At 36.8% G+C, this 20409-nt stretch overlaps 2 protein-coding genes across 6 annotated transcripts in view; one reads left to right on the forward strand and one right to left on the reverse strand.

The window, feature by feature from the left end:
- The first annotated feature begins 1319 nt into the window (after window positions 1-1319).
- Window positions 1320-2383, forward strand: LOC6031107 (serine/threonine-protein kinase Nek5). Its single transcript, XM_001841900.2, has 2 exons — window positions 1320-1493; window positions 1566-2383. The coding sequence occupies exons 1-2, from the start codon at window positions 1417-1419 to the stop codon at window positions 2347-2349; spliced, it is 861 nt and encodes a 286-aa protein (XP_001841952.2). The 5' UTR covers window positions 1320-1416; the 3' UTR covers window positions 2350-2383.
- A 48-nt stretch (window positions 2384-2431) lies between these two features.
- LOC6031106 (pancreatic triacylglycerol lipase) overlaps window positions 2432-20409 on the reverse strand; it is a 33726-nt gene continuing 15748 nt past the window's right edge. For 3 of the 5 annotated variants that reach the window (XM_038263550.1, XM_038263549.1, XM_038263548.1), the window contains exons 3-7: window positions 14554-14696; window positions 9378-10253; window positions 9098-9313; window positions 8698-9031; window positions 2432-3367 (exon numbers count right to left, since the gene is read on the reverse strand). In XM_038263550.1, the coding sequence (XP_038119478.1) occupies window positions 3262-3367; window positions 8698-9031; window positions 9098-9313; window positions 9378-10253; window positions 14554-14683 (1662 nt within the window). In that variant the 5' untranslated portion in view covers window positions 14684-14696 and the 3' untranslated portion in view covers window positions 2432-3261. Of the gene's footprint in view, window positions 3368-8697; window positions 9032-9097; window positions 9314-9377; window positions 10436-14355; window positions 14433-14553; window positions 14697-20409 lie in introns of those variants that run through there. The other 2 variants (XM_038263552.1, XM_038263551.1) reach the window with 2 other exon arrangements.

The following is a 20409-nucleotide window of genomic DNA, read 5'->3' on the forward strand; positions in this document are numbered from 1 at the left end:
AAAAGCAAAAACAAAAAATTTGGTTTATTGGACCTTTTCAAAAAAAAAATCCAGATTTGATGATGATTTTGATTTTTAATTGATTTCAATTATATTAATTTTATTTCACTGCAAATAAAATAATACCAAAAATTAATAAAAATTCGTGAATTGGGTACTAAAGCCCTATGTAAATTTTTATGTAAAACGTTAAAACACACGATTAAAAACCATTTCTGACCACTTTTTTTCATTTTAATGCAATTTTTTTTTTGACAAGACAACATTTTTTCGATGGATTAACTATGGTCCCCTTGGAACGAGCTGTCAAGTAGGAGCTTTTCTGTCAAGAAGGACCGCGAGGTTAATTTTTCAAAATTGATTTAAAAATCCATTTTAAACTCTTTGTGGTCGTACAAAGGGTCATTGTACTCAGAAAAATAAGCTTTATCGCTGTAAACAATAATATCAGCAATCTAAGCTTCATTTTAGGACATAATTCTTAAATTCTTTTATTCTAAAAATTCTTAAATTCTTAAATTCTTAAATTCTTAAATTCTTAAATTCTTAAATTCTTAAATTCTTAAATTCTTAAATTCTTAAATTCTTAAATTCTTAAATTCTTAAATTCTTAAATTCTTAAATTCTTAAATTCTAAAATTCTTAAATTCTTAAATTCTTAAATTCTAAAATTCTTAAATTCTTAAATTCTAAAATTCTTAAATTCTTAAATTCTTAAATTCTTAAATTCTTAAATTCTTAAATTCTTAAATTCTTAAATTCTTAAATTCTTAAATTCTTAAATTCTTAAATTCTTAAATTCTTAAATTCTTAAATTCTTAAATTCTTAAATTCTTAAATTCTTAAATTCTCAAATTCTTAAATTCTTAAATTCTTAAACTCTTAAATTCTTAAATTCTTAAATTCTTAAATTCTTAAATTCTTAAATTCTTAAATTCTTAAATTCTTAAATTCTTAAATTCTTAAATTCTTAAATTCTTAAATTCTTAAATTCTTAAATTCTTAAATTCTTAAATTCTTAAATTCTTAAATTCTTAAATTCTTAAATTCTTAATTTTTCAAATTCTTAAATTCTTAAATATTTAACTTCTTAAATGAAATATCAAATTCTTAACATCACAGAAGTTTGACAGAAAGTTGCACTTTTAATTTCTCGATTGTTTTTTTGTTGGCTGTCAAAATGCCTACGCGCCCTTTTCAAATGTTGCTCCAGATTTTAAGTTTATGACATTCGGCGTTTTGACTTTCGACCAAATTCCGCCGAATCCGGGAATTCACAAACAAAAGAGTTGACTTTTATTGTTTGAAATTGCTAGAAATTCAATCGCTCATATTTTATCGAAATTTACCTGTAAAAAATATTAATTTGAAATTTGTGTTAATTTATTGTGTTTGCGTTGATTTAAAGTTAACAAAATGTCCTTTAAGTTCCTCAACATTGACCTGAGCCAGCTGGAGTTCGAATCGTGTTTGGGTTCCGGATGTTACGGCGGGTAAGCGCTTTAAGAGCAAAATGGTTCCCGGTGGCCATTCTTTACAGAGATTTTCCTTTGTCTTTTTCCCAGAAGCGTCTGCTTGTACCGCAACCGTAAGGACAAACGCAACCGCCGGATTGTGGTCAAATCGATTCCGTACAACAGCCCGGAATACGCGTACGAGACCGTCACGAAGGAGCACACGATTCTGTCGCAGGTCAACCACCCGAGGATCCTCCGGTACTTTGGGTTCTTTCAAACGAACGATTCTTGGAATATGATCACGGAGTTTGCCGAGCGGGGAAATTTGGCGGAGTTTTTGCACCGTCGCAAGCAGCAGGGCGCCTTCCTTACCCAGCGCGTCGTGATGGCCAAGTATCGTGACATGGCGGAAGCGTTGCAGTATCTGCACCAGCGCAAGGTTATCCACCGGGACTTGAAGCCGGGAAACGTGCTGATCGACGCGGACAATCGTTTGAAGCTGGCGGACTTTGGCATCGCCAAGATTTGCACCAACGTGAGTCTGGACGAGGAGATGAACATGACGATTGTAGGGACGCCGCTCTTCATGGCACCGGAAGTGGCCAGCGGAAAGCGGTACGACTACAAGAGCGACGTGTGGCCACTGGGAGTAATTTTCTACGAGCTGTGCATGCTGGAACATCCGTTTGTGGAGCGATTTTTGGAAGGCGAGGAGTCGATGGAGAGGAAGAAGTTTTCGCCGCCGCAAATTGACTGCGCCCGGCACGGATTCAGCAGGGACATGCAGTCGCTGTGCGAGATGATGATCCAGGTGGAGCCGAAGCAGCGCTGGACGCTGGAAAAGATACTGAAGGACGAGCGCGTGGTTGGGCTGATGGAACGTGAAATGTGAGTAGATTTGTTTTTTTACTTTTTGTATTATTTACTATTTTTTGTAGATGTCATCATGCAATAGAACCAAATTCGACTTTTAATTGTCTATAATTTATTTATTTCACAATGTATCACATTTCTTAGCTTAGCAGGTAAACTAAAGACAAGACTACAGAACATGATAGAACTAGCGTAAAATCAACGTTTACGAAACTAAAAACGAAATAAGGACGCGCGTAAAATAAGCATAGTTTTGAGGGGAAAACGTTACTTTTTTTTTCTAACGGTTTTTGTAAAAGTTGAAAATTTAACCCTAACAACAGGTAAACTTATTAAGTTTGTTTCAGTTTTTTGGGAGTTTCAGTAAATTTCATAGAAATAATCTTACAATGTAATAATAAAAGCACGCGGAAAAAAACGGTTTACTCCTGCCTCGAATCGAATCGCTACTACGCTCTAGACAAATTTGTACAATACTTGGGATAAAGTTTTGCGGGGGGGTTGTTTGGAACACAAGTTTCGCTATGTGATTGAACCTTATAATCTAACATATATTTATAACGAAATTAAATGACTTTGTTTACAATCAGCCTCAAACATTCGTCTCACTTTCGCTTCTTGCGCGCACTCTTAAACCATTCGAACGCGGAGTCGGGTCGTCGGGTCGAGTGAAATCTTTCTACCGAAATGGTTTTTTTTTAAACTGGGGTTTTCATTGAATACATATTGGGTTTTTTAAAAGGTGGTTAGTCTAGTCTAGATGAACGCTAGAAACAAAATAATAACGAATATAATCTCTCTCTCTCTTTCGATTGGATTTGTCTTCTGATCATCTTCTCCTTCTTCTTGTTGGCTAAACGGCAGTTTGTTGAAATATATATTATATTAACTACGCTGGAAGGTTGAAGTGTGATTCGGTGTGATAGGAATTTCATCGTTTACAGTTGTCGTAGAATGCGTACGTTCCACGGCTGGCAATGTCGGCAAAATCACGCTTCTGCGCACACAGCTTGTTGGAGTACTCTGTGTTGCGCTTCCTGGAAAAGAATTGAGAAAAAATGTTGGTTAAATTTAGTGAAATATCAAGTTACACAAAAAAATATTTCTAATATCAAAATAAGTATATCTATAGTTTTTTTTTAATAGGACCTATAAACAAATAAAAGTCAATAGCTCATACAGTGTATACAAAACATGCTTCCAACACACTTGAAGCGATTTTGAACTTTTGATAACTTTGTTTGGTATGTTTATATGAAAATTTAATATAAATTTCATTATTTATGTAAAACGTTCACGAAACATGAATGTTATTGTCATTTTGAATAAAAAATAGCGTTTCGGAACAAAACCTCCGGATAATCTGGATCGGTCCGGAACCAGAGTGGCCGCTCGGGGGACACTTTTCCGATGGTCGAATAGGCGATAAAAATATCTTTCTTTTGCAACTTGAAGCGTACAAATCCGTTCACTACAGCCCGATTTAGACATTATATACCTACTATGAAATGTGACACATTCCGCCGTGACGTTGCAACGCTTTGACTTTTCTTTTTTCAGTATTTCGGCTGTAACTCAAAAATTACATTGAAAAGGTACATATGTTATTACAGATTCGGAAAGTACATTAAATTTCCTATAAGAAACAATGTTGAAACATTATTTTAAGCGAATATTCTATTTTTGAGAGGGGATATGTAGCGTGACGTTGCAACGCGTGACTTTTTCTTAATCCTGACCCAATTCATGTTTCGCCATTAACTCTGCTCTGTTAAACGGCAAATTTGGAGTTCTTCTTCCATTTTTAGTGTAAAATTGGCCAACAAATCGAATGCAATCATTAGTTTTTCGAAAAAATAAAACCTCGATTTTTGAAAACCGCTTACATTTCGTGACGTTGCAACGCTCTGTTTTTGAAAACAGGGTTTTTCGTTGCGTTGAAACGTCACGGAATTATAGTTTCAAAATAAATCATAGTTTTTGTTAGGCTGAACAACTGTAGGTTAAGATTTGATTATGAGACATTAATAGACAGTACAAGGACATGTGAATTGATTGGCCTGCCCATGTTAGACCCCCCCCCCCTCCCCCTATTCTGCTTTCACAGTTGCAGTGCGATTTACGAAGTTTTCCAAAGGGCTTTCAAAATATTTTTTTTTTGTATTATTCCATTATCACGAAGGAAACCCCCCCCCCCCCTCTCCCGTCCTCTATCCATGTAACGGGACGTCCATGCATTACGTAATGGCGTAATATCAAGGGGGAGGGAGGAGGGTTCGAGGATGTATACAAAAAAAGTGTATCGGAAATGTATTTCCAGGGGGTGGAGGGGGTCTAAAAATATAAATGTTTTGTTACGTAATGCAAGAACGCTCCCTTAATATTTTAATGGTTTTGGGCAACTTACAAAACACGTGGAAGTTTTAGAAGGGAGGTGAGGAGCTTAAAGTTTTCAGGAGGGCTTATTTTGAATTTATAAATAAAGTGCCCATATCGTTTGTTCATGGCCTGTAAGGGGTGATCTACAAACAACGTAACTTATTTTGTTGACTTTTGTGCTTTTAAAATTAAATTTGAGGAAATAATATAACTGTTTAACTGCGCAATTGTGAACAACAAAACGTTGCATACAACTTATTTAAGTAAGGGTTCGTCCAACAACAGAGTGACAAAAGTTTGTGAAAAAAAAAAACAATCGAATCACGTGATTTTTATTGTTTAATGAATTTCACTGTAATTTGACTTACATAAGGATGTGGGATAGAAAAAAATTATTGCGTTGTATTAGAATGAACCCTCACGTAAATCAGTTTATCATAAAGGGGCCATCCAGTAACCACGTGATTACTTTTTTGAAAGTTTTAGAATTTTTCCCCCTTGTGAACATCGGTCTATTTTGATTTGTTCAACAAGTTTCATAAAATACTTTTTTTCGAGTTGCATCAAACTTAAATGACGGAATTTGTGAATGACCCATGTACAATTCTTCTTAAATATGCTCGAAAACATTATATAACAAATATATAATATTTAGTACCCTTTTATCTTCAACAACCAACTACGCATACACCTTTTTTGCCATGTGACCAATATGATATAAAATTTCGTGACGTTGCAACGCAAACTTAAACCTGTTGTAACTTTGGATCTAGACAACCAATTCAGTCGCTCTAGATTGCATTTGAAAGCTCTTTGCAAGTAATATCAAAATGATTGAATGTTTAGTTTTTTGTTGACATAAACAAATGTCCCTTTTTCGTGACGTTGCAACGCAATAAAATGGTAAACTTACACAAGTTTGAAAAAATACTTAACTTAAGATAAACTGCAAACCCATGACATTTCCGTTTAGTACAACTAAAAACCTACAAAATGCAATCAAAAGAATATTTTTTGGATTTTATTTCGCTGAAAACCAGGAGTTTTAGAAAAATGTTTTAAAACGATGATTTTATCACGAATTGATGCATAACCTAACCAACTTGTACAAAATGATATTCAAATGATCAATTAATGAAAACCATGATTTTTGAAGCTTCAAGTAGTCTAGAATCGAGAAAAAATATCCAAATAGCTCATACACGCTTTTCAAAATTCCATCCTAAGGTGTACATTGCCGGAGAATGTGTCGTTTACATTTTGCACAGAACTGACCAAGTATGAGAATAAAATTTAAATATTTCATACTCATTATTTCATATTTTCTACAGCAAAATGACAGTAAAACATGTGTAAACATTTTTTTGACGGTCTTTATTGGAAAATTTTCAGTTGGCTTTTAACACTAAAAACAATTTTCGTCAAGTTTTACATAAATCAGTAAAAACCAAAAAAAAATATATATATATATATATCAAAAGTTCAGAATCGCTTCAAGTATGTTGAAGGCACTTCAAAATGACAAACTAACAACTTTCAATCAATTAATTTACCAAAAATCAATCCAACTAAGTAGATGAATGAGGTGTACGGACAATTTTTTGGCCTAAAATTTGGTAGTTTTATTAGTAAATTATTTTGATAATGTGTCCGTATAGGGCTGAACGGACATTTTCTTTGATACATTGTCAAGAGAAAAACTCTAGATACATTCTTATGTTATGCATGAAAAACGTTTTATAATATTTGTACCAGCATTATTTTGCTTTTGAATGAATTTTTTTTTTAATTTTATTTTGCTTTTGAATGAATTTTTTTTTATAATTGAAATTACACTCGTAAAATTTTTTGACTTTTTAATGTAACATCAAATTTGCAATCGAAAACTTTACAGCATAAAAAGAAAAGAAACAAGAAAATTTTAGTTTTTTAAGTCTCTTCCGAGCAGCCTTTTGTTTTCTTGTATCGATATCTGAAAAACTAACCGTCCTATTTTTCAATTTTAAATTATATTTTAACAAGCGTTACCCGAAAAACTTCGTGCTGCCTTTTTTTATTGTTTGTTGACGTTTTTTTTTGTTTTTTGCTTATTCAGCCTCCTATGATAAAAATTAGATTTTACGTAACATTCTCCGTACAATTTGCCGATGGTCCGGAATCGGTTCCAGAGTGGCCAAAATGTCAATTAGTTTTCCTATAAACCTTCCTTTGACTGATACGAACCCAACGCAACAAAGAACACCTCGATCCGACGCTCCGTATTGAACTGATTCGCGTTCGAACAAAATCGTCGATTTTTTTTATATAAATATAATAGATTAATAATTTAAATAAATAAACATTTGTGAAATTCATGTTTCATTTTTTGACATAGGACCAAGGCTTGAAAAGGGAACGGTTATTGAAACTGTTCAAAATATGAAAACAATTTAGGTCAACATTCATTTCCGGAAACGAAATTTTACTGCTCGAAAACAACCCCTATCATGATCGTCATTGCTTGGCGACGCGTCGGTGAACTCCAACACAAAGACGAAACGAACGAAAATCGAGCGCCACTCAAGCAGCCGCCCGAACGAGACAACATGCTCTTTCTCTTTCCCTCGTTTGTCGTCTCTCTCTTCCTTGTATTTGCTGCGTGGTGAAAAAAGTCATTTGAATGCGATTATGGGAGAGAAGATCGGACTCTCGGTAGAATGTCAAACGATCGTTCTCTGAGCGAATTTATTTGTAGAGAGAGTTCACTGATTGTGTGTGATGGGAAATATACCATTTCTCAGCCTATTTCTATCATCGGCCTATCCGCACTTTGATAATGATTTACAGCTTTCATAAAGTGGTTTTGACTAACTAATAAATAGATCAAATAAAAGTGAGCAAGCAACTTTCTATTGTTGATGTATGGGACCATCCATAAACCACACCACCTTAGGGGAGGGGGGGGGGGTATGGCGATTGTCCACGGTCCATACAAAAAAGATTTTTTTTGTATGGACAATTGTCCACGAAGGGGGGGGGGGGGTTGAGATTTCCAAAAAAGTGTCCAAGTGGTTTATGGATGGTCCCTATCTGAAAATGTTGATTTAATAGCGTAAAACTGGCGTGAAATAGCTTAGAGTGATTAAAATGGGTTTATTTCCCCTAATTTGCGTAGCTGTCATTTGTTTGTGTGTGAAACCATTGCATAGGACCATTTTAGTTTGGGACCATCCACAAACCAAGTGGACACTTTTTTGGAATTCTCCACCCCCCCCTCCCCTCTCAGGGACAATTGTCCATACAAAAAAATCTTTTTTGTATGGAGCGTGCCCCCAATGTCCACGTGGTTTATGGATGCTCCCTTTCTAAGACTTATTTTTCTAGATTTTCTTGCTTCTTTTTCCGCTGCATTTCAGCAACCAGAGGTTCAATCTTCAATGTCTCTTGGGTAATTTTATTAAAAAAATTCTCAACATTAAAAAAAAATCAGTTGAAATTAAAAATCTGTAAGGAACTTTTCGATTTGACGATTAATAACTGAAGTCAAATAAATTTTTCGAGTATTTTTTTAAAATCATATCTTGTTGTCCAAGTTTTTGTATGGCTCAAAAGTTGCGATTTTTTGTGTTTTTTTTTCGAGAGATAGGGGAACAGCACCTTAATTCCAGCGTTCCTCTAATATTGGCAGGACAGAACTTTGACATTCAATTAAAGGTATTTAAAAGCGATTTCAACTGAAATCGAGTGATACATAGCTCAATAAAAAGTGAGCAAGCAAGTTTCTATCAAAAGATATGTAAAATTAGTTGTTTAAATAGTGAAAATCAGCAAATTGGATGGAGTTAGGAGCGAGTGCATAACCTGCCAACAATACGAGAATTTTCCCTAAATAGTTCAATAGGAAGTGATCGAGCAAGTTTATATCAACAGTTTTAAAAACTAAATTGTTTAAATAGTGGAAAATCCGCAAATTCTTCTAATTTTGCCAGAACAAAAAACCAATACTCACTCCCGCGATGGCATCTGCATCGTTTCGACCTGGATCGTCTTGACGTAGAGGTGATTGTTGCACCACAGCAAGCACAACGTCGTCGGCTCCAGCACGTTCATGTCGTGCGTCCAGCTCAGCTCGACCTTCCGGATGCGGTCACCGAGGTCGTGCGGATTGGTCACCACCACCTGGTACACGGTGCCGTGCTCGAACCGTGCCGTTCCCTTTGGCGTCAGGTCGATGCTCCGGATGGCGCCCCGCTCGGAGAAGATGCCGGCCGTCAGGTGGCCCTGGACCCACGGTTCCGCCGACTTGGGCTTGGCCAGCTCGATCGTGAAGCGGTAGTGGCGCTCTGTGGGAGGTTTCAATTTTAATTAGTTTTTTTTTTGGGAATTGACGAGATGTTTGAATGACTCACGGCAGAATGGAAAGTCCCGCCCGGTGGCCAGGAAGTATTTGCCCGGCTGGGGTGCGACGGGAATCGACGAACCGACGGCGATGTCGTTCTCGGAAATGTTCTGCCTGGTTGTGGTGATGGGCAGGGACGCGTGGTAACCCATGAGGGCACAATTGCCAGACGTGCATTTGAAGCAGTTACCACTGAGGAAATGCTGGTACGAAGGACAGCGGTGAGCTGTGGGGGAGAGGAGAGAGACTTAATTTCAAAACTTCAAAATAACACATTGATCCAAACTTACCGACATACGGACACTTGCCGTTAATGCTGTCGATGAATAGTTTGATGGCTCGAATGTGATTGCAGGCCAACAGAACCCGCGACGCCTCTTCGATTCCGTCCTTGATCAGGGTAAGCGGAATTGTGGCGGCACCCTCCTGCGACAACGCACATCCCGGCTGTTCCTTACCGTTGTTGGGATAAAAGTCCAAGTGGCCACACGCGTGTGACATCCCATAGCCGGGAATCTCCAACCGGAACACGCTACGCCCGTCCGTATGAATTACATCCACGAGAGAAGCGTCCGATGGGTCCAACCGTACGATCGGGTCCATTCCTTGGAAGTACGGTTCAGCCGGATCAAGGCCAGTGATTCGACCTAATCCGGGTGTCCGCTCAGCCGCATATCCAGCTGTGTGAGCCCCCAGCGAATGCCCAATCAAATGGACATCCTCCGCTCGCAAGCCCTTGTACTCGCCCAACTTCTTGATCAAATACGCGATCTCCAGCCCAACCAACCGTGTGTTGGCCGTGGCCTGTGTGTACAGTGGCAACGATCCCCCCGCCCAGTCCACCACGATCACGTTCAACCCGCCGCGGGTGATCAATTCGTCACGCATCTCCGACACCCAGTTGGACAGCGGCGTATCGATGAAGCCGTGGATGATGAACTTGGTGTCCCAGTCGGACCGGAAGTGGCTCTTCATGATGGTGTCCTTCACCTCGGCCTGCAACAGCTGACCGTCGGTCGGATTTTTCTCCGTGTACAGGATGAACCGCGTGTTGATGACGCTCCTCGGCAGGGGGAACACGTTGAACGGGCGGAAGATCAAGTGGTACCACTCCTTGGTAATGTTGAGACATCCCAACTCGCCGTAGCAGCGGGTCATGTTCTCATCTGCGCCGGGGGGAAGGAAGGTTGTAGTTTAGATTGAAACGATTAGTTTTTCTTCTTTAAATAGTTGAAAAGATGTTGAAAGTGCGAATGCAGAGTATGGTCCGGAAGGTAGAGTCTGTATAGGTGAAGGGCCGTGCCGTTGATAGTGGAGGAGGTCCGCGTGCGTCGAGGTGGGGTCATTCCTGAAAGTAATCATTCGGGTTTTTAATGGAGCAAGGTTGCATTACAATCAAACTGGTTCTTTTTCGTTCAATTCATCAATTTGCTTTTGGGGGAGGAGAAGGAGGAAATGTGTCCGGTTCATAATGGGATCCTTGAAAAGGGGTTGGATTTATGAAGCCGTAAAATCGCATTACACGCTCTATGGATTGTCGTCCCAGCGGCTTCTGAAGTTCATATCTAGCTGAGGGGCAACCAAGCGCTACTAAATATCACAGAGGTTACCGGAAGGTTGGCTACTGTGGATTTTAAACGAGCAGTCAAGTTTCAAGTTGTGCAAGTGCAGTTGGGAAGGTCTCAAAGCATTTAATCGGGTATTATTGAAAGGTTTAATGTTTGATTTGTATTGTTTTAATTTAAAGTTTTTGTCGGATCAAGGTCAAGAAGAAACAAGAATAAAAATTAAAACTTAGGTCAGATAAAAAAAAAATACCAAAAATTATCACACAATGAAACTTATGATTTCCAGCTCTTAGATTGTGTGGGGAAATTTTTGAAGAAAAACTAAAATATATACATATATACTCATTTTGCACAACCTACAAGCAAACATTATTAATGCTACTTCCGAAATTTGCAAAATGTCAATTGATTTTTGAAAATATTTTTATGCCTTAAGTTGTTCTGCCTTTTTTAGGGTTTGTGGTCCCAAAATAGTTAACAAAAAAAATATAAAAATTTAAATCACAAGCCTAGGTTTTAACACTTGGATGAAAAAAGTGATTTAAAATGCATTTTACACGCGTCCAGTTGCTTTTCAATCATTAGTCTTCAAAATATGGAGGTACGATGGATTTTTTTTCGCAAAAAAAAATCGGTGGACTGTGTACGTTGGTATTTCATGAAAATTTAATTTTTTTTTCAAAGGAGTTCAAACATGCTAAATATGACTGGTTTTCAGTTGATTAAACTTCTATATTCTATTTTCATTTAAAATTTTAAAGTTTTTCCAAAAATATTTTTTTTGCCCCCTGATTATTCAGGCCGAGTTTGAAGGAGGGTAGACATAAACTTTGAAAAATATTTGCAACGGCCTTATCGTTCGACAATAAATTAATTCTTGGCGTACAAGAATTCTTTTCTTGTCAAGCAAGAATCAGTTCATAGCAAACAAAAATTTGTGCTATAGGGGAGATGGGGGTAAGACGGCCACTCTAAGGGAGAAGTCTAATGAAATTTACACAACAGATTATTTTGATCTCAAATTACGTACATATTGTTCTACTACTAGTCCATTATAGAAATGACATTAATTAGTTGGTCTAAAAACCAATTTTCAATACTTTTCAGCAATTTAAAAAAAATAATTGAAATCGTATATATATGAAATACGCGGGGTAAGACGGCCACCCATGTGGGGTAAGACGGCCAATGCTATAAATTAACTTAATAACTTTGCTAAATCCACCCAAACACCTACATGGTTGGTTCAACAGACTTCTCTGAACCTCATAACTATTTTGGTTGAAAAAAAATCAGGTTTCAAATGTGAAGAAAAATGCTGTTTAAAAAATTTCATATTTTGGCTCAGTGAATTTCATATTATTGCGACCACATTTTATGACAAAACTATGAATTTATACTACAAAACAAACACAATTTGATACAAAAAAAAAGTTTGTGTATTTCGATTAGAATAAGTAAATTAAAATTATGTAAACAATATTAAATTAGCGATTTTTATGGAAAGTTTGATAGGATTTCATACTATTCAATGAGTTTTGCTATATCACAGTAAAGAATGTTGTCGAAACGGTAGTTAACAGCATTTTGATTAAAAATGGATAGTTTTATTGAAAATGCTTTTCCTTTATCTACAAATATGTCTTAATAGTCAAAAACCGTCAAAAATATAACCTATATCAAATAAAATCTACAAATTACGGGTGGCCGTCTTACCCCCGGAGGAGGTGGCCGTCTTGCCCCCAAATAAATCATTTTTTGTAAACAGTTCATCGCATTTTTTGAACTTTTTTGAGTGATATAATCTAGGGAAAACTTCAATTTAACATGAAAAAAATATTTGAAGACAGAAAAACATATTGTTATTTAACAAAAATGCCTAAGTTGTAATTCATGAAAATTACATCCAGTTTCAAGTTCAAAAATTATTTGTTTATTTTGAGCTATTTTTATACTATTTCAAACAATATTTCTGGCAAAGGTGACTCCATATGCATTATTTAGCATGAGGAACAGTATTACTGAACATTTTAGTAATATTCATTAGTATACTTATTAAAACAGTGGGGTGGCCGTCTTACCCCCAGCTCCCCTAAATCGGATTGACAGATGTTTGTGTACACCCTTGGGAGCGTTCTTTTATAACACAGTTAGGGGGATGTTGTAACGGCGCCTGTTACGAAATGTTACGAAAATTGGGGGAGGGGGGGTGTGATGAAAAATTATATAACGTAACGTAAAATGTTCATATAAGCACTCATAAAAATTACAATAAGACCTTGTGTTACGCGCTACAAGGGGGGTAGGGGGATCGCTCATCTGTTACGATTTGTAACGAAGAGGGGGGGGGGGAGTGGGGGTCAAAAATCCCAAATTTTGCGTTACGTAATAAAAGAACGCTCCCCTTGGGACCATCCATAAACCACGTGGACACTTTTTTGGAAATATCGAAACCCCCTCACCTTCCGTCGTTGACAATTTTCATACAAAAAAAATCTTTTTTGTATGGACTGTGGACACTCGCCAAACCACGACCACTCCCCCCCCCCTCCTCTTAAGTGTCCACGTGGGTTATGGATGGTCCCCTAACCCAAAAATCATAATTTTCTAAGTTAATCATCCCACTTTCATACGTTTTTTTAGTTCATGTACGACAACCAAAAAAAAGGTTACATGGGTTGAACTGAAAAATTCGTATGAAAAGTGGGATATTGAACTCAGAAAATCAAGATTTTTGCTGGTCTTGACAGAAACAAGAAATTTCTAAAAGAATCACCTGCCGCAAAATGTTTTGGCTGCGTTGCTATAAAATTGCATACAACTTTGCACCGGTTCAGAACCGGTTTTACAAGAATTAGCAGCAAGAAACAATAATTCTGGTGTTATGAAAATGCACCCTTTGTCACATTTTTCTCATACAATGAAATTTTTAGTTTTTAAGTTGCGACATATTTCGCTAAAACATTGTTTGAGATAAAAATAACTGAATATTATTTTGACATAAAAGAGGATGTTAGCCAAAAACACAGCCAAAGCTGACCTAAAAAAAATAAAAAAAAATAAACAAATGGAATATGATTTCATCATGTTTTACGAAAGCCTAAAATATTATAAATTGTTAATTGTGAAACGATTTTCATTGTGCATAGTTTTCCTAAAATATTCAATTTTTTTTGCAAGTAGATTTGTGTAAAGGTTGAGAATAGGTTGATCTATTTTTGCTCTTGACCGCGAAAAATCGCGTTGACATGATCCGACCCGACACAGCTTCGGTCACACCTATGCCCATGGCTGGATATCGCACCTCATCGACATCGACGACGACGACGACGACGTTCAAAGTCGCTGCTCTCGACGCTGCTTATCGCCAATGATAATAATTAGCATAAACTCGTGTTTAGAAGCCGGCATTGTGAGTGAGAGTGTGTGTTAGTGAGTTTTGCATCTTTCTCGCACAAGCTCTGGAGGCCCGGTCGGGGGTCAAGTTCAAGTCTACGAGTTGAATGTAGGTTTTGTGTTTGATTAACACTTTAGTGGCTGGCTTTTTGGCATTGGGTGGATTTGCCGACTTTGAATGCTAATTAGGGTTTACTGACTATGCTCGGAAGTGCATTTTTAACATTTTGTTAGTAGATTAAACTGGTAAGGTTATACCATTTTTTATTGAGTCGTTTGTTAGCTTCAACACACAGTCATTTACCTACAGTCCAGAAGGGACCATTCAACGTAGTTGGGTCTCAACGGAAACATTAGCAGTTGATCTTCTTGTCTTCCTGTCTGGTGGTGTATAGAATGAGAAATTTCATAAATTGCAGAAAATAGTATAGCTAAGATGAGGGTGTGAGAGAGATCGAGGGCGAAAATAAATCATCAACACACACACACTGGTTGTACTTACATGGCAGCCATGGCAGGTTGATGTTGTCCATCCGGGCCCAGCTTAGCGCGTCCAGCGGACCAGCACTGCTGGGATCAATCGAGTAGATGGTACTTAAAACTAACAATGATGCAGCGAGATAGCCCAACATCGTTGCGGCGGGTCTGGAAATGGAATTCGAGAATAGAGGTGGAATGAAATTAGTATCGCGTTATGGCAGTCGGTTAATTTCAATGGATTGCTTTAAATAATATTAAGGTGCTTGGCCTATTGTGAACTTCGAAAAATAAGTGCAGAATATCCTGAAACCAAATTTTAACCTAGCGAAGTTGGTAGCAAGAAACGGGCCCAAAAAAAATTCTTTGTTTCAAAGAAGGAAGTGAAAAGTTGCTCGGTTTCAATTGGAATGCGGCCTTTTGTGGTTTTCAAACCCAAACCAAACTCGTTGATAATTTTGGTTCGCGCTCGTTGCTTGTCGTGGTGATTCATAGTTGGCTTAGCAATTTCAGCGATTTATTTTTAGTATTGATTTCTTTTTTGTTCAGGAGACCAAATCAAATGAAGACCGTTCTTTTCATCATAACTAAATAATTTCAAAAATATTTCATCAGTAAGAATAAAGCTTCTTTATCCGAATCCTTTCGGTAACTTATACACAATATGGAGCGTAAATTTCAACAATGTAAAAAAAGCAACAAAAGAACTTATCTGCTAATTTTTGAATACATTTTTTTTTATATTTTGATTGCCGTCTTAAATAATTGCATGTCGCTTCGAGAACCCAAAAAAAAATTAAAATTTAAACAACAAGTCCGAATTTCAACATTTCAATGTAAAATAGCATGAAAAATGCATTATACAGTAATACAGTCAGTTTGCCATAATTAAATTTCAAAAATTCTATATTTTGAAGAAAATATTTCTTTTTAATATTTGCAACAGCCTTAAGAAAATATTGCTATTTTTTTTTCATGCGACAGCATGTTATTTTTATGCTAGGAAAACGATTTAAGTAATTTGTTTATAGATTCGTTTGAGAATCCAGTTAACAAATTTTACAGGACAAAAATAGTAATGAAAAACGGGAGTAATTTCATTTCTATTTATTTATTTGCCTTTAAGTTTTTTCACCGAAGAATCCATTGGTTCGTCCATACAATTTAGGCTGTTCTTCATGCACATAGTAGGCAAATAGTTAAAAATCTGTAAATTAAAAAATATTAAGGGAATATTTTCGAAGTGATCAGAAGATTTTACGAATGTTTAATTTGTTATTAACGTTGAAAACAGTTGATGTTTGGATGAGACTAATAAAACTTCAATTTTCTTGTTTTTTTTATTCGCTGTAATTCAGCAACCTGAGGTCCAAGCTTCAATGTCTCTTGGCAATTCTATTTGAAATTTTCCCGACTTTTTCGGAAAAAAATTAAGGAATAGACAATCATGTTCATCTGTTTAAACATTTTAATTTTTTAGTTAAAATTAAACTTTGAGTGGCGTTATCTTGAAAACGGTGTTCTTTATCATACAATCTGTGATGATTTTTTAATTGCAAATTTGATTTTGCATTAAATTGAATGCGAGCTTGCGAGTAAAAATTCTTTTATTACAAAAAAAAACTTTTTTTTTTCAAGGCATCCTACCCCAAATTTGATCCGAAATATTACGGGGCAAAAACATTTTTTTTCAAAAAAAAAAAAACTTCAAAAAATCAATGAAATTACAACTTTGCTGAAGACACCAAAATGATCAGAAAAACCCCTTTGCAAGAAACGGATTTAAGAAATATTTCAAAGTTGTACGGAGAAACCCATATTGCAAAATATCAAGGAATCATCCATCATAAGCCGACCAATGTGATCGGATTTTTGGTCAATTTCCAAATGTCATTGAAAAAGAGTGTATAAAAATGTGTATCTTTTTTCAATTCAATTTAGTTTTATTTGTGAATGATCAAGTTACAATTTGTTTTCTTAGCGCTTATTATGTTATAGTCTTACCAGTTATATTTTACTTTTAATTCATATTGAAAATGATATAGCTAAAGATTCTTTTAACAGAAGTAAAACAAATAAGCATAATACTTAATTTGCTAAGAAAAGGGGATAGAGAGAAAAAGAGAAAAGCTTAAAAATACAGTCGACTCTCTGGCTGTCGATCTTCTCGATATCAAAATTGCCCCATGTGCCGATGAATTTCTCAGTCCCTTCAAACTGCGTGCTTCAACAGTTGTATCCGTTTCATCTACAATTTAAGGAGATTCGATCATGTTTCACAATTTCAAAGGACAATTTTTGATTTGTCTTTGAGCAAGTTCTATCAGTTTCAATTATTGTTATTTTTATTCAAACTTATAAATTTCAAAGAGCCGCAATATCTTTTCGAAAGTTTAGTTTTCAGTCGTTCAAATCGCACAAATAATATTATAATTCCAGATCACCACACTAACTTTATGGGAAATTCATTCGCAGTTCGAGGCGCAAGTTTGTGGAATGATTTGCCGCATAATTTAAAATCTATAACTTTATTCAGTGAATTCAAGCGTAGGTGTAAAGAGCATTTAAAAAAAATCAATTTGAGTTTTGTTTTGGTTTTTGATTAAGCAATGCCTTGTATTACACACTCTTTTATAACTACATACACAGCTGATAATCAGTCTTAAATTTATTACCGAATTCTACTTATTATCGACATTTTTATTTCTTTAGTTTATTTTGTTTTAGTTTTTAATTTAGTTGTTAGTTTTTAGCTTTAATGAAACAAAAGGTCCTTATCATTTAAGTCAATGTATACAAAAATGGTTGTACCTTCGGTATTTTGTTGAAAAATAAAATACAAATACAAATACTTTGGTTGTCTTTATTCCTCGATATTTTCTCTTGCTTGAAGAATCTCTTCCTCGACGGTCTCTTGGATTCTATTTGCTTGAAATATTTAATCCGGTTGTCAATAATTTCACATTCTCATGGCTTGCATAGACACTTTTCTTTGAGAAACGAAGCTTTGAAGGGTGTTTGACATTTATTTGTTTTTGTTTGCTGGACGTTGCCATGATTCTCTCCCATAGCTGGTTAGCAAGAAAAAACTAATTTCAATCGAGTCTTCATTTTGCATTGTTTTGTAAACTGATGCTTCTCTTCCTCTACGGTCCCTTGGATATTGACAACCAGAGAGTCGACTGTAGATCAAAGCATAAATTTATTATTTTTATAAAATTGGTATTTTTTAAAGGGTGTTTTTTACAAAAATGGCTCCTAGAAATGTCTCCTGGTAGCCTAGTAAAACAAAATTAACAACAGTTGAAAACGAAGTTCAGAGAAATTTGTTTTGCATCTTGTGAACATAACAATATTTTAAAATAGGTTTGAGTGTCTCAATAAAACATTTGTAGACAGGTCCGTTTCATCAGATACGCTCCCACAGAACTTTTACAGTTGCAACACAATCACTCTCTCTATTGAAGTAACGACCGTAACGAGGTGTAGCAGCAATTTTACTGCCATCAATAAACCATTTCGCTACCTCCTCCTGCCGCGTGCTAGGTACTTCTACAGCTGCTGATTCAATTTGCAAACGTAACCAAAACTACATTAGATAATAAATGTCACTTTAGAGAGGGCCGCTTGACTTTGCCCGAGCTTAAGTTCTGCCAACCGATCGATCGCGCGAACCATTAGGCAAGGTATGTGCAATTCAATGAAGCATTTAATAAGCCCACACAGCGGCGCTGGGCTCAATCCTGGACAAATGTGGTTTGCAATAGGTTGGGTTGGTGGTTCAAAGAAAGTCACCAATCACTTGGAAGGGGTTGATGTGAAGCTACATGTTTCATTGATTTCGAAATCTAAGCTGACAGCTGATTAATCACTCTAATGGCAGAGTTTGCACATTTGTATGCGCTCGATGTCGTTGCGAGAATTTTTTGTAGTTTGCCAGAAAGTGGAACTACTGCCCTATGATTCACCGAAATCTGCATAATCCGACGATTAGACGAAAAACGCCAACGTCCCAGAACGGGGTTCGTCACCTACTGGCCCGACCAAGTCACTTGCTTCCAGCAGCCTTTCAATTGACACAATTACATAAATTGTGTACAGACATTTTGCAGTCTTGTCGTGCGATTCGTCTTTGGTTGAAATGACAAATCTGTACAGTGCGTTCACGATTAGTACGGGGTACCTGATAATATCTTTTTTTAATTTTGTTGTGTAAAACATTCAAACATTTTTGTTCAAAATTGTTATGTCTTCATTTTTGCAAAGCTTAACTTTAAAAGAAGTATTTATTGCGTCTCAACTGTATGCTTAATTCTCATGGCAGCAGTAACAGTAGGAAACGGGCCCAGGCGAAAGCAAGCAAAACCGCACAAAAACACACACGCTGTATTTAAAGTGATGATGTTGCAAGCAAAAAACCGCCCACCAACACTACCTGTTTGCATGGGACAACCAGCAGTCGTGCGGGGTCGAGTGGCGGCCTGGTGCGTACCGGTTTAAGCTGGTCACAAACACGGTGATTATAGACTTACAAATAGAACTGGCGAGTGTCAATATGGAGAGAGAGAGAGAAAAGTCACATGCTTAAACTATCCATCAGCTGAACCCAAGTAGTGGGTCACGACCGACTGGTGATGTGTTTAAAGATTGAGCACGAGGAATTCTAGACGAGCAATGTTGGGATATTCCAGATTCACTGTGACAATCATCAAACATCAAAGTAATTTAAAAAATAAATAAATGTAATTGACCAAGAAATCGATCGGAAATCGATTTCCAAATCCTCACTGGCGCCGCTCACCAACCAGACAAAACAGCGTGAGGCCCTGGTTTGGGCACCCAAACATTCCAACTCTTGCACCACACAGCAGTTGAAATTGGGACTAAGGTTAAATCCATTAAATCCGGCTCAACGCAGATTCGGCGCAGATCCCAACTGTCCAACCACTTTCAGCCACTCTCATACAAAAGAATCTACGTCTGATTTGGAAAACCTGCTGTCTGGGGTTTATTTTGGTCGCCGTGCAGGTTGTTACCCTTTCTTTTCTCTCGCCTCAAGCCTTAAGGAGGTGCTGAGTCCATGCATCCATCGAGCGTTGATTTCATCAAACTAAACTCACTCCAAAAGTGCACACACTCAATCAGATGTTGTGAAGCAGTGTGGCGAAATCTTTCTGCAGTTGGTCTGAAACATGAAACAAAACACTCGCGCGGTGCAACAATTAGCTAACGTCTCGCGGCCTTGCCAAGGATGACGAAGCCACATCCAAACAGCTGACCGGAGAATGATGGAGAGTTATTTTATTTGGGGAAGAAAGGGGTGAAATGGGAATGATTTTAAAGTGAAATTTGTTTATCTATTGATGTTTATTTTTTTTTAAATATGTTCTATACATAGATTCTGTTAATTTTTTACATTAATATTGTATAAATGTGAACTTTTTTTCAAATCACTCAAATTTTCTTGAAAAAATTTATAAGTTAGTTTTGAAATCGTCTGCCTGTGTGGATCAATCGGACCGCGCACTGGACTCACAATCCAGAGGTCGCTGGTTCGAATCCCGAGGCGGACGCAAAAAGTTCTAATTGTAAATATAGGTATTCGGTGCCCTCTCCCCGTGCCATACCTTCACACTTAGGAGACCCGGGAGGCGGAGTCTTGTCGCAAAAAGAACGATACACACCTGTGGAACCGTTGTCGAAACCGCAAGGTTTAAGAGGGCCACATTATAAGGTGTTACGTCGATTCCGTTTTTCCGTTTTGAAATCACATAATTTAATTTATTGGACTACGACAAACAAGTAAACAAACAAACTCGCAAACAAACAAACTTCAGTCAGTCTGCATACATTTGGCTTTGTTTGCGAGTTTGCCGCAAAT

This window comes from Culex quinquefasciatus, chromosome 3 (assembly GCF_015732765.1).
Source record: "Culex quinquefasciatus strain JHB chromosome 3, VPISU_Cqui_1.0_pri_paternal, whole genome shotgun sequence".
Taxonomy (NCBI): Eukaryota; Metazoa; Arthropoda; class Insecta; order Diptera; family Culicidae; genus Culex; species Culex quinquefasciatus.

What these genes read in the sequence shown, in the direction of transcription:
- LOC6031107 (XM_001841900.2), top strand. Translation starts at nt 1,417, where the DNA reads ATGTCCTTTAAGTTCCTCAACATTGACCTGAGCCAGCTGGAGTTCGAA. An exon ending in GGTTCCGGATGTTACGGCGG is followed by an intron (nt 1,494 to 1,565) that starts GTAAGCGCTTTA and finishes TCTTTTTCCCAG; the next exon opens with AAGCGTCTGCTTGTACCGCA.